The sequence below is a fragment of the Passer domesticus genome, chromosome 10 (assembly GCF_036417665.1).
Source record: "Passer domesticus isolate bPasDom1 chromosome 10, bPasDom1.hap1, whole genome shotgun sequence".
Lineage (NCBI taxonomy): Eukaryota > Metazoa > Chordata > Aves > Passeriformes > Passeridae > Passer > Passer domesticus.
Window position 1 is genome coordinate 42,389,807 of NC_087483.1, and position 12,813 is coordinate 42,402,619.

Consider the following 12,813-nt stretch of genomic DNA (forward strand, 5'->3'; position numbering starts at 1 on the left):
GAGGGCTCTGTTGTCTGGCACAGCCTCATCCCCCAGCTCCTCTGGGAGCTGATTCATCCCATTCCTGAGTCAGGATCCCAGGAGAGAGGAGCCAGGGGCTGCTCCCGGTGGGAAGTAGACTTCTCAGCATAATTAGGGGCACACCTCATAATTACATCCCAAATTAAAAGTCTGGAGAGAGCAGCTTCCCTGGGAAAACAGAATTCTGCTGGAGGAGAGCTCAGCTCTAATTTTTGGGATCTTGAGCATATTTTTAATTGGTGCCTTCTCCTGTTTTTGTGTGGATAACAGGAAAACCTTTATTTGTGCTGAGATGAGTCAGGAGCCAGAGTTTTTAATAAATCCAAGCTGGATTTAAGAAAACCAGGAAAAAAAATCCCAAAGCAGTGAGGAAAACTCTCCTTTTGGGTTTAGTGTAACCCTGCATTGCCAAGGAATTGGGAGTTTTCCTTGGGAGGAGCCTGGCTAAAGGCCTGCAGCTCATGAGCCAAATAATTCAGGAGAGCTTCAGAAATCCTGGATATGATTCAAATGGGATTTCTTAGGAAGGAAAGGGAATGGATGAATCTGGAATCCAGGAGCTGCCACGTGTGGGGCTGTCCCAGCCTGGGTCAGATGAGGTTCAGATGATCCTGGGAGAGGAAATGGGAGGGATTTTCCTCCTAAATCAAAGCAAATATTTACAATTGTCTGGCTGCAAAGAAGGTTCTTCCCTGTCTGTGTGGGAGGGCAAAAAGTGGGATTGGGATCCTCTCCTGAAACACAAACTGTGCCCAAAATATTCCCTCCACAGCCACTGGTTTCCAACAGCCTTTCTTTCCTTTCTTTCCTTTCCTTTCTTTCCTTTCCTTCCTTTCCTTCCTCCTTTCCTTCCTCCTTTCCTTCCTCCTTTCCTTCCTCCTTTCCTTCCTCCTTTCCTTCCTCCTTTCCTTCCTCCTTTCCTTCCTCCTTTCCTTCCTCCTTTCCTTCCTCCTTTCCTTCCTCCTTTCCTTCCTCCTTTCCTTCCTCCTTTCCTTCCTCCTTTCCTTCCTCCTTTCCTTCCTCCTTTCCTTCCTCCTTTCCTTCCTCCTTTCCTTCCTCCTTTCCTTCCTCCTTTCCTTCCCTCCCTCGTGGTTCTGAGCTGGTTTGGAGCTGGCACCTCCATGTATGTGGGCACAGCAGGAATTTCCCCATGGAAAGGGGGCTCAGGCCTTGGCAGGGGCTGCCCAGGGAGGTTTGCAGTGCCCATCCCTGGAGGTGTCCCAGGAATTCTGGAGGTGGCACTCTGGGCTGGGGACAGGGTGGGCATTGGGCACAGCTGGGACTCCATGACCTTGGAATGCTTTTCCAGCCTCCATGATTCCATAAAAACTTGTGTCCAGGTCCTGCTGGTGCCCAGCCAGGTCTGGCTCCGTGTCTGCTCCTTCAGGACCTTTTGTGGTGGCCGGAGATGGACACAAAGAGTGGGAAGAGCCATGGGATGCTCCAAGGAAATCCAGCTCAGGTGCTGGCCTTGGACACGTCCAAGGATCCAGGGGCAGCCACAGCTTCTCTGGGAATCCTTGCCAGGCCCTCCCCGCCTTGTCTGAGTTATTCCTGTCAGGGGAATGCAGGGAAACGTGGTTTGTGAAAATGTGACCAGATTCTTTTATTGTTTTGGAATATGAAGAAATCAGGGAATTCTGCAGTCCTGCCTTTCCAGACTGACAAAGGAAAGAAAAAGGATCACTTCCCAAGCATTTCACTTGACTCCATTAATGAGTGAATTAATTATAATTACCCCTTGCACCCCTCCATGGAGCCACTCAGCCCTCACATCCTGCTGCTCCCAATCCCAGCACATGGACTGGAATCAACAGGAGCTGGGGGCAGCTCTGGGATTTTCCCCAAATGTTTGATGGGCTCTTCTCCTGTCATTCCAGGGGCGGTGAAGGTGGATTATGGAGATGTTTGCCTCAGGAAAACCCTGCAATGGAGCTGGGGCAGCTCTGGGATTTTTCCCAAATGTTTGATGGGCTCTTGTGTTGCCATTCCAGGGGTGGTGAAGGTGGATTATGGAGATGTTTCCATCAGGAAAGCCCTGCAGGGGAGCTGGGGATGACTGTGGGATTCTCCCCAAATGTTTGGTGGCCTCTTGTGTCACCATTCCAGGGGTGCTGAAGGTCTATTATGGAGATGTTTCCATTGGGAAAACCCTGCAGTGGAGCTGGGGCAGCTCTGGGATTTTCCCCAGATGTTTGATGGGCTCTTCTCCTGTCATTCCAGGGGTGGTGAAGGTGGATTACGGAGACGTTTCCGTAAGGAAAGCCCTGCGGGAGAGGCTGGGGTGCAAACCCTTCTCCTGGTACCTGGAGAACGTCTACCCCGACTCGCAGATCCCGCGGCGCTACTACTCCCTGGGAGAGGTAGGGGCTGGCCCTGCAGGGATGAGCGGGAATGGCGGGACAACGGGAAGGGCAGCGATCCGGGAGAGCAGGAATGGAAGGAAAACAGTAAAGAAAAGCCAGGAATGGCAGGAAACCAGGAGTAGAGGAAACCAGGAATTAAAGTAAATCAGTCCATGCAGGAAACCAGTAGTACAAACCAGTAAGTAAAGCAAGAACTGGAAACCAGTAAGGGAAGGAAACCAGTAACTGCAATGAAGCAGGAAGTCCAGGAAAGCAGGAAAACCAAGAAATGAAGGAAACCAGTAAGAAGTGGAAACCAGTAAGGAAAGGAAAGCAACCTTGAAGGTAAACAGTAACTACAACAAACCAACAAGAAAACAAATAAATCCAGGACACCAAGAAGTGCAGCAAGCCAGTAACTACTGGAAACCAGTAACTGCTGGAAACCAGTAAGTGAAAGAAATCAGCAATGCTGGAAACCAGTAAATAAAGGGAGCCAGTTGTACAGGAAAGCAGCAAGGAAAGGAAACCAGTAGCTACAGCAAACCAGTAGTAGTGGAAACCAGTAAGAACCGGAAACCTGTTAGTAAGGAAAACCAGTACCAAAAAGCAGCAAGTGCAGGAAACCAGTAAGTACAACAAACCAGTAAGGAAAGAAACCAGTAAGTACAGGGAACCAGGAGGTGTCCAGAGCCAATGGATCCACTCCCAAGGGGATGAGGAGCCTTTGGAGCCAAGACTCAGGTGCTGGTTTCTTGTCTCTTATTCCTCTTGATTTCTTATTTCTCTTTATTTCCATTTTTTGCAGTCATTTTTAAGGAGAAGTTGCTGTTCCAAACATATTCCCTCTCCTTAAAAATCTCCCTTTAAATCAAGTGTCTGTTCCAAATGTTCACCAGGCAAATCTGTCTCCCAAGTGGAGCAGGAGATTGGAAAAGTGAAGTTTGGGATTAATATTTTGACACAATGAATATGCAGCTCTTGAGGGGAACCTTCCATCATCATTAATTGCTTAGAAATGGCTTTTTTGGGATTTTTTTAAAGAAATGTTTGTTCGCTGAGTGTTTCCCAGCCTGGGGCTGAGGGTCAAGGACATTCCTGGTAATCACAAGGTTCTGGGAACACCAGGAGCTGGAATTCCTTTGGAATTCAACAAATTCACGGTTAAAAATATTATATTGAGTCATTCCTGTGCTGCCTTTTAAAAGCTCTGGGATGGGTTGATTTGATGATGATGGAACAACAATCAAAGGATTTGATGATGGAATAACAATCCTGAAATAACACTCTGAGGAACAAATGGCTTTTTTTGACATCCAGGGAAGTGATTTCCCACTGAAATTTGCCATTGTAGGCAGGAATAAAAGGCACTGGAGGATTCCAGGTTTAATCCTGCCAAAATAAAGGGAAATGGGGGTTTCCAGCAAGCAAAGGACTTGTCATGGGAATGTCAAATAAAGTGGGATTGTGCCATGTTGTCAGGGTGGAAAATGGGATGAGAAAGGCAGAAAAAAGTGATTAAAACACCTGATCTGTGCAGTGTGGCCTCAGTTCCCATGGAAACAGCAGCTCAGGCAGGAGCTGGGAATTAAAGCCCTGCTTGGCTGTTCCAGTGGAGCAGGAAAAGGGAATTGCAGCCTGAAAGCCCAGGGAGCAGCAGAGAAATGGGCAATTTTTAAGGCATTGGAAGTGCATTTTTTTGGACATCTTCCTGCCTTTCAGAAGAGATTAGGGCAGGATTTGATCCATCCAAGCTGGAGCAGCATCATTAGGCCATAAATGATCCATGCCCTGCCCTGGATGGCTCCTCCTGGGCTCCCATCCAAGGAGAAATGGTGTAAATCAAAGGTGAGCAGCACCAGGCCTCAAAGTGCATTTCCCAGGTGGAGGTTTTGTTGTTTTCTGGAACAGACAGGGAGAAAAAAAAAATGGAGATTTCAACAGATTTGGGAAAATCATCCTGAATTCCCTCATGGCCTGACATGGAATAGTGAGAGGTGTCCCTGGCCATGGAGGAGCTCTGGGGCCACTCCAGCCCACCCATTCCCTGATCATTTGGGAATGTGATCTATTTGCAAATTGCACTTTTCTGCACAAATCTGGCAGGTCCGGGAAGTATTTTAAGGAATATTTCACCTCTTTCCTTTCTCCAGATCAGGAATGTTGAAACCAACCAGTGCTTGGACAACATGGGCCGCAAGGAGAACGAAAAAGTGGGATTTTTCAACTGCCATGGCATGGGAGGGAACCAGGTAAATAAAGGCAGGGAAAAGTGGCTTATTTGTCCAAGAATTCCTTTGGAATATTTAAAATATCTATTTCAATTCCATTTTAGATTTTGTGTGAAAGTAACAGCAAAAAAATCAATGAAAATTCCAAAATACTTTCAATTTCGAGCTGAAGGATTTTAAGAGGACTAGACCATTTTTTTTCAATTTCAGCTCCAGATTTTGGGGGAATATTGGTGCAAATCCATGGGAAGTATCCCAGTGAATATATTGAATAGAATCCTGCTGTCATTTAGTAATAAATTTGACATTCCAGATACAAACTTTAGGAAATGTGATCAGGAATTTGAGTTTATTTTCACAAAAATGAAATGGGCATAATCCATAAACGTAGCTGGATCCATCTGTTCTGAATGTGTGGAGGGAAAAAAAAATATCCAGGATATTCATGGAAGTTCTTTAGTGCAATTCCAGTAGTGGGGGCCTGGGGAGTTTCATTTGGAGGAGCTGGAAAGGGATGAAAAGTGGATGGAATTCTTGGTCTTGTGACCAACGACTCTGGGTTAATTAGAACAAAATTTGCATATTCCAGTGGATATTCAAATTAGCATGGCTGCTCCAGATGGGGTTTGGGATGTAAATTATAATTAGGGGCCTTTTAAGCATGTTTGAAATTAACTCTATTTTAATTAATTAGAATTTATTATTTATGTGTAGAATTTTCCAGGGGTGGTGCCAGCCTGGCACGGTCAATTCCCCGGTAGCTCTGGTGTTCCAGACACCTGCTCCTGGCCACATTCCTGGTGGGAAAGGCTGGGATGCTCCGTGTTCCCATCCCTGGTTTGTCCTGGAGGTTCATCCCAGCTCCTGCCATCTCCTCCTGTCACTTCCTCCATCCTCGCTGGAGCTTGGCCTCATTTCTCTGCTTCTTGGCTTGGAGAACCTTTCCCTTCCCCTGAATTCCTCCAGGGGAAAACCTTTCCCTTCCCTGAATTCCCATGGATTTCTCCAATGAAGAACCTTTCCCTTCCCCTGAATTCCCATGGATTTCTCCAGGGGAAAATCTTTCCCTTCCTGTGAATTCCTCCAGTGGAAAACCTTTCCCTTCCCTGGAATTCCTGTGGATTTCTCCAGTGGAAAATCTTTCCCTTCCCATGGATTTCTCCAGTGGAAAATTTTTCCCTTCCCTGAATTCCCATGGATTTCTCCAGGGGAAAACTTTTCCCTTCCCTGAATTCCCATGGATTTCTCCAGTGGAAAACCTTTCCCTTCCCCTGAATTCCCATGGATTCCTCCAGGGGAAAATCTTTCCCTTCCCTGAATTCCCATGGATTTCTCCAGTGGAGAATCTTTCCCTTTCCCTGAATTCCCATGGATTTCTCCAATGGAGAACCTTTCCCTTCCCATGGATTCCTCCAGTGGAAAACCTTTCCCTTCCCCTGAATTCCCATGGATTCCTCCAGGGGAAAACCTTTCCCTTCCCTGAATTTCCATGGATTTCTCCAATGGAGAACCTTTCCCTTCCCACGGATTCCTCCATGGGAAAACCTTTCCCTTCCCTGAATTCCCGTGGATTTCCCTGAGGACGGGCTCCAGCTCTCCAGCCCGGGGTCCGTGCCGGGGCTGGGGTGGGGGTTGCAGCCCTTTTCCAGCCCCTGTGTGTTCCAGGTGTTCTCCTACACGGCGGACAAGGAGATCCGCACGGACGACCTGTGCCTGGACGTGTCGCGGCTCAACGGCCCCGTGCTCATGCTCAAGTGCCACCACCTGAGGGGCAACCAGCTCTGGGAGTACGATGCCGAGGTACCCCGGGCCCGGGGGGTGGTGCTGGCACTGTCCCAGGATCCCTGAGGCTGGAGAGGCACCCCAAGGTCATGGAGTGCCAGCTGTGCCCATCCCCAGCCCAGAGCCCCGAGTGCCACCTCCAGGAATTCCTGGGACACCTCCAGGGATGGGCACTGCAACCCTCCCTGGGCAGTTCCAGTCCCTGAGCCCCTTTCCATGGGGAAATTCCTGCTGTGCCCACACACACAGAGGTTCCAGTTCCAAGCCAGCTCCTGGGGAAATCCTCCTGGGATTTGCCCAATTCCGTGTTTCCATCTCACTTTAAACTATTCCCACACGGATTTCTATTCACACTGAGTGCCACCTCCAGGAGTTCCTGGGACACCTTCAGGGATGGGCACTGCAGCCCTCCCTGGGCAGTTCCAGTCCCTGAGCCCCTTTCCATGGGGAAATTCCTGCTGTGCCCACCCTGAGGCTGGAAAAACCCTCCCAGGTCATCAAGTCCGTGCTGTTCCCCATTCCCACCTTGTCCCCAGCTCAGCCACATCCAGGAATTCCTTGGGCACCTCCACCCTTCCTGCCTGGAAGGCTGGAATTCTTCCAATAAAATACACACAGGGAATGTGCTGGTTTTTCCCTTAAATTGACCAGAATTTCCCAGGAATTGTGTAAATCCCAGCTCAGCCATGAGATGGAGCTCCTGAAACAGGAGTACTCCTTGTTTTTATGGCATCTCCAAGGACTGGCTGCTTGTTCTCCTGGAAAACATCCCACTGCATTCCCTGTCCCTGGATTTCTTGAGTTAAGATTTTATTGCAAATTTTCCTTGGAATATTCAGATTTCAGCTGCCCACTTCCCTTTCATTTCATTACTGCAATTATTACATATTTGTTAGTTATTAATGTATTTATTTGTTATTAACGTCCAAGTATTCTCAATATCCAGGATTTTTTTTCCCAAGATAACAACCAGTTGTGATATTCCAATTTTTTTTTTCCCCCAGAGAAACAATTACAGGGTATTTCCTGGATTCTTTGTATTCATTAATTTGATTTTCCAGTGGAATTACACTGATTTTTCCTTTCCTTGCTTATTCAGGCATTGCATAGAAGGATTTGGGGTGGTTTTTAGGAATTTTTAGGAATTCTGGCTTGGCAATGGACAGGAGGGCCACATCTGGACATGAAATTATCCTAAAAAGGGATTTCTTCGAGGGATTTTCATGGAATTTTCTATGATTTCCTGCTACTATTAATTTTTTATAGTTTCCTAATTTAATTTGTGGTATTTGAATACTGAATAGATTCCAGGCTCCCACTCCTGGTGATTCCCATTGTGACATCTGGGGAAACCTCTGGATGTGGAGAGGGATGAGATCCTGGGCCGTGACACGCACCAAGGGACCCAGGGGAAAAATGAAGTTGGAAAATAAATGTGTCACAGCTGATAGGAAGGAGTTTAATTCCTTGTGGCTGCATGGTGACGGCAGTGTTTATTCCTGAAAAGCTCCTCAGGTTTATTCCTGACAGATCCCTCAGGGTTTATTCCTGACACTTCCCTCAGGGTTTATTCCTGACACATCCCTCAGGGTTTATTCCAAGGCTGCCAGAGCTCCAGGAGTGTTTGGACACGCTCTCAGGGACAGGATGGGATTGTTGGGATATCCTGGCAGGGCCAGGGCTTGGATCAGTGATCCCTGTGGATCCCTTCCTGCTCAGAATTCCATGATTTTTTCCTGGATAATTGCCACTGTTTATCCCCAATCGCGGTGTCCCTGCAAAGCTGTGGAATTTCCATCCAGGGAGAGCTGAGGGGCTGCACAAAAAATGTTCCTTGGATCACTGACTGCGCTTTCCTTCTGTCTTCCCTTCCCTCAGTATTTTGGGAAATGGGAGTATAGCTTTGAGGTAAGTCTGGTGCAATCCCTGTGCCAAATCCCAATCCCTGGAGTAGCTCCTGTAGCAGTGCCCTCACTCAGTGCTCCTCCATAGCTGCTGCTCCAGCATTCCAGAGCTTCCTGCTCCCTGAGCCAGCCTGGCAGAGCTGGGAATGCTCCCCTGGAGAGGAGAAGGCTCCAGGCAGAGCTCAGAGCCCCTGGCAGGGCCTGCAGGGGCTCCAGGGGAGCTGCAGAGGGACTGGGGACAAGGATGGAGGGACAGGAGCCAGGGAATGGCTCCCACTGCCAGAGGGCAGGGATGGGTGGGACATTGGGAACTGGGAATTCCTGGCTGGGCTGGGATTGCCAGAGCAGCTGGGGCTGCCCTGGATCCCTGGAGTGTCCCAGGCCAGGCTGGATGAGGCTTGGAGCAGCCTGGGAGGTGTCCCTGCCATGGCAGGGGTGGATTGGATGGGATTTCCAGCCCAAACCATTCCATGAATCCATGTACCAGGAAAAGCCTGATCAGATTGCTACATTCGTGTTTATCCCCATGTGAGGAATCCCCTGCCTTTGGATATTTCATATCCTGTCAACCAGAGAGAGAACTCCAGTTCCTGTCTGATGGAGCTCTGCTCTCCTGGAAGGATTGATGGACAGGAGGGAACAGGGAGTGCTGATCCAGAGGGATCCAGCACTGCTGTCCCTGCCCGTGACTCCAAGTGACATTTTGGGGACACTTGACTCTGGTATTTTTAGTGCCTCCTTTATCCTCATGTCACTTTTTCCATTCCCAAGCCAAAAACATGGAAAAGGAGCAGGTGAAGGGTGTGGGAAAAGCATTCCGGCTGCTCCAGCCCTGGGTACTCCGTGATGGGGTGACTGGGAAGAATTTAGGGAAGTGGAAGCTCCCCTTCATCTCACCCCACCTGGAATTGGCACTGGAATGGAAAAGCTGGAATTGTGGGGGGAAAAAAAACCCCAAACCAAAGCAACAAAAACAACAAACAAAAAACAAAAACAACAAAAAAACAAAAACAAAAACAAAAAAAACCCAAAACAAAACAAAAACCCCACAAAACCAAAAACAAACAAAAAACCCCCAAAAAACCCACAAACAAACAAAAGAGAAACCCTCATAAATGTTTAGTGAATTCTATTTTTCTATTTTTAACTGGATAATTCCCAAATGGGGTTCAGGGTGGTTTGTGCAGGAAAAACCCCAGCTATTCCCAGAACTTTCCAGTGGGGAATCACAGCCATCCAAGGGCTTGGAGAGGCAGGATGGGGAGCCGTGCTCCATGATGGATCATGGGAATGGGCTCAGGAGCAGGGAGGAAATTTTGGGATACTTGTGCAGAACAAAACTCCATCTCTGCCTGGGTCTTCCCAGGGAATTGGGAATTCCCTGGGAATTGCGGCAATCCAAGGTGTTGGAGGAGCAGGGACTGGGAGCCACAGTCCACTGTGGATCATGGGAATGCCCTCAAGAGCAAGGTGGAAGTTTTGGGATATTTCTGCTAGGAAAACCCCAGCTCTGCCTGGATCTTCCCAGCAGGGAATTGCAGCAATCCAAGGGCAGGGAGAATGGGATTGGGAGCCACAGTTGGGATTGTGGGAATGCTCTCAAGAGCAAAGTGGAAGTTTTAGGATATTTCTAGGAAAACCCCATCTCTGCTTGGATCTTCCCAGTAGGGAATTGCAGCAATCCAAGGGTAGGGAGAATGGAATTTGGAGCCACAGTCTGGGTCATGGGAATGCTCTCAAGGGCAAGGTGGAAGTTTTGGGATATTTCTAGGAAATATCTGTGGATCTTCCCAGTAGGGAATTGCAGCAATCCAAGGGCAGGGAGAAGGGAGTTTGGAGCCACAGTCTGGATCATGGGAATGCCCTCAAGAGCAGGGAGGAGATTTTGTGAGCCATTCAGTCCCATGCCATGAATTCCCCTCCGCACCTCCGTTGATCCCCGGCTCATTCCCAGCCCGTTCTCCGTGAGCAATTCCCAGTTTTCCCGCTTTTCCAGAGGCGCACGTTCCTGCACATCATCACGCAGTCGTGCCTGACGCTGGGCAGGGTGGAGGACGGCTCGCAGGGCCCCACGGTGGAGGCCTGCGACGGGAGCCCCCTGCAGAGCTGGATCCTCAGGAATTACTCCCGCCTGGAAGTCTTTAGGAAGGTTTACTCCAGCCCCACTGATTATTTCCTGTAGGGGCGCCGGGACTGGGAGGAAATCTAGGATGTGGTAAGGAATTGCCAGGAGATCTTCCTGCTCTGGGCTCTGCTGGAGGAGCTCAGTGGAGGTTCTGTCTTGTTTTAGTTTTGGGTGGAATTTTTGTATTTTTAAAATATTTTTTGGCGGTTTCGAAAATGTTCGTATTTCATGGAATTCGTAGATCTCCATCCATGGAATGCTTCAGGGAAATTTACCAGAATGAAACACTTTTTCACACAGTTTTCATTGTTTCATGTCATTTTTCATACAATTTGCATAAAATTGTTCATAAAAATTCATAAAAAATTCACCAAATTTTCATGGATCTTTTGTAGAATTTTCATAGAATTTTGTTATAATTTTTCATATAATTTTCAAACAATTATTTTATATAATCTTTCATGGAGTTTTCATAGAATGTTCATATAATTTTTTGGTAGAATTTTAAGAGAATTTTGATAGAATTTTCATCAAATCTAATATTTTTTCATAGAATTTTCATATAATTTAATAGAACCTTTCATATCAATTTTTTCTATAAAACAAGACAGAAGATTATTTTATAGCTGTAGGATAGAACAGATGTTTAATGTTAGTTCTTAGTTCTTAGTAATTGTTAGTTACTAGTAATTATTAGTGTTAATTATTGCTAGTTTTAATCAATTTTGGATGAATTAAACTCCCTTGATCTCTTGCTATCACCATGATTATTCCAAGCTGCAGGAGCTGAAGATTGGGTTCCTACTCCAAGACATAAAAATAATTCCAGTTGCAAAACATTTTCTCAAAAAGCTTCCATTTTTCCTAGGATTTTTCCCTAGAATTTTCCTAGAATTTGATTTTTTTAAATAGATTTTTTCCTATAATTTTCATGGAATTTTTCCCATTCATTGGAGTAGCACAAGGAGATGGGTGGTAAGAAAACCAAATTCCTTGTTGGAATTTCCCACCAGTTTAGTTGGAACACCAAAAAAAAGTCTTTATATATATATACACATATATTTAAATTTATATAGATATATGTATATGTTTTATATTTTTTATTTCTATATAAAAATAAAATATATAGGAATATAATAGATATAAATTTACACTAATAAACACCTATGTGTTTATTAAGTAATATATAAACATAGCTATATTTTTCAGTAAATATAATATTACACAGAAATATTATAAATAATGAAGATCAATGGTGTTTATGAGCCATGAGAGCATCAGACTCTTGCGAAAATGATTTCTGATTTTCCTTCAGTTAAGGATATTATTATAGTTTTTATTGTCATTTATATTTTATATTATTTTTTGCTATATAATTTTTTATTATTTTTTATATCCCATACTTTATATTATTATAGGTTATATTATTTAATCTATTTTTAGTCCCTTAAATTTTGTATTCTATATTATTTTTTATATTTGTTTATATTTTACATATAATCTATATTCTTTAATATATTAATTTTATATTGTCTATTTTAATGACAATATATTATAATATCTATTTTATTATCTAATCTAATATTTTGGTTTTTTATATTGTTTTATATAATTTATTTTTTTAATATTTTATCAATATTTGTCCTCCTGGGTGAACCCAAGACCTCAAGCAGCTCCCACCATTCCAGCCCCTCTATCCCTGAGGAGATCCCAAGGTTTGACATCAGCCTGGGCTGTTTGGGATGAATTTTGGGATTCATTCCTCCTTTCTCCCCTCTCCCGAGGGCTCCAGGATTTTCCTGCCCATCCTGGTTTTCCCTGATTGTTCCCTTGCCATAAAACGGGCTCTGCTCCAGTGGATGATCAGCAGACAGGATTTGCACCCTGAAATTCCCCGTTCCCAGGGTTGTTGGGAGAGCTGGGAGTGTTCCCCTGGAGAAGGGAAGGATCCAAGGAGAGCTTCCAGCACATTCCAGGGCCTGCAGGGGCTCCAGGAGAGCTGCAGAGGGACTGGGGACAAGGATGGAGGGACAGGAGCCAGGGAATGGCTCCCACTGCCAGAGGGCAGGGATGGGTGGGACATTGGGAACTGGGAATTCCTGGCTGGGCTGGCAGGGTGGGCAGGCCCTGGCACAATCCCAGGGAATGGTGGTGGGAATGCTCCTGGCTCAGCTGGGACTGAACCTCTCTGGTTTTATATAAGGACAGAATTTCCTGTGTAACTTCCTGGCGTTTCTCTGGGAATTTGTTCTCCCCGTGGAGCAGGTGGTGTTTTATTCCTTCCAGTTTGTTTTGTGTCCTCCTGATTCTCCCATCCCACAGAAAGGTGGGTGTCCCAAAAAGGAAAGATGACCTGGGAACAGGAGGGTTTCCATGGAATACCGAGCAAATACATCCCCATCAGC

General features: G+C 46.0%; 1 protein-coding gene across 2 annotated transcripts in view; it reads left to right on the top strand.

The window, feature by feature from the left end:
* Positions 1 to 12,813, top strand: part of GALNT13 (polypeptide N-acetylgalactosaminyltransferase 13) — a 308,398-nt gene that overhangs the window by 29,033 nt on the left and 266,552 nt on the right. The window contains exons 10-12 of one of the 2 annotated variants that reach the window (XM_064435361.1): positions 2,245 to 2,384; positions 4,520 to 4,618; positions 6,263 to 6,465. In XM_064435361.1, coding sequence (XP_064291431.1) covers positions 2,245 to 2,384; positions 4,520 to 4,618; positions 6,263 to 6,445 — 422 coding nt within the window. In that variant the 3' untranslated portion in view covers positions 6,446 to 6,465. The remainder of the gene's footprint in view (positions 1 to 2,244; positions 2,385 to 4,519; positions 4,619 to 6,262; positions 6,466 to 12,813) is intronic. The other variant, XM_064435360.1, reaches the window with a different exon arrangement.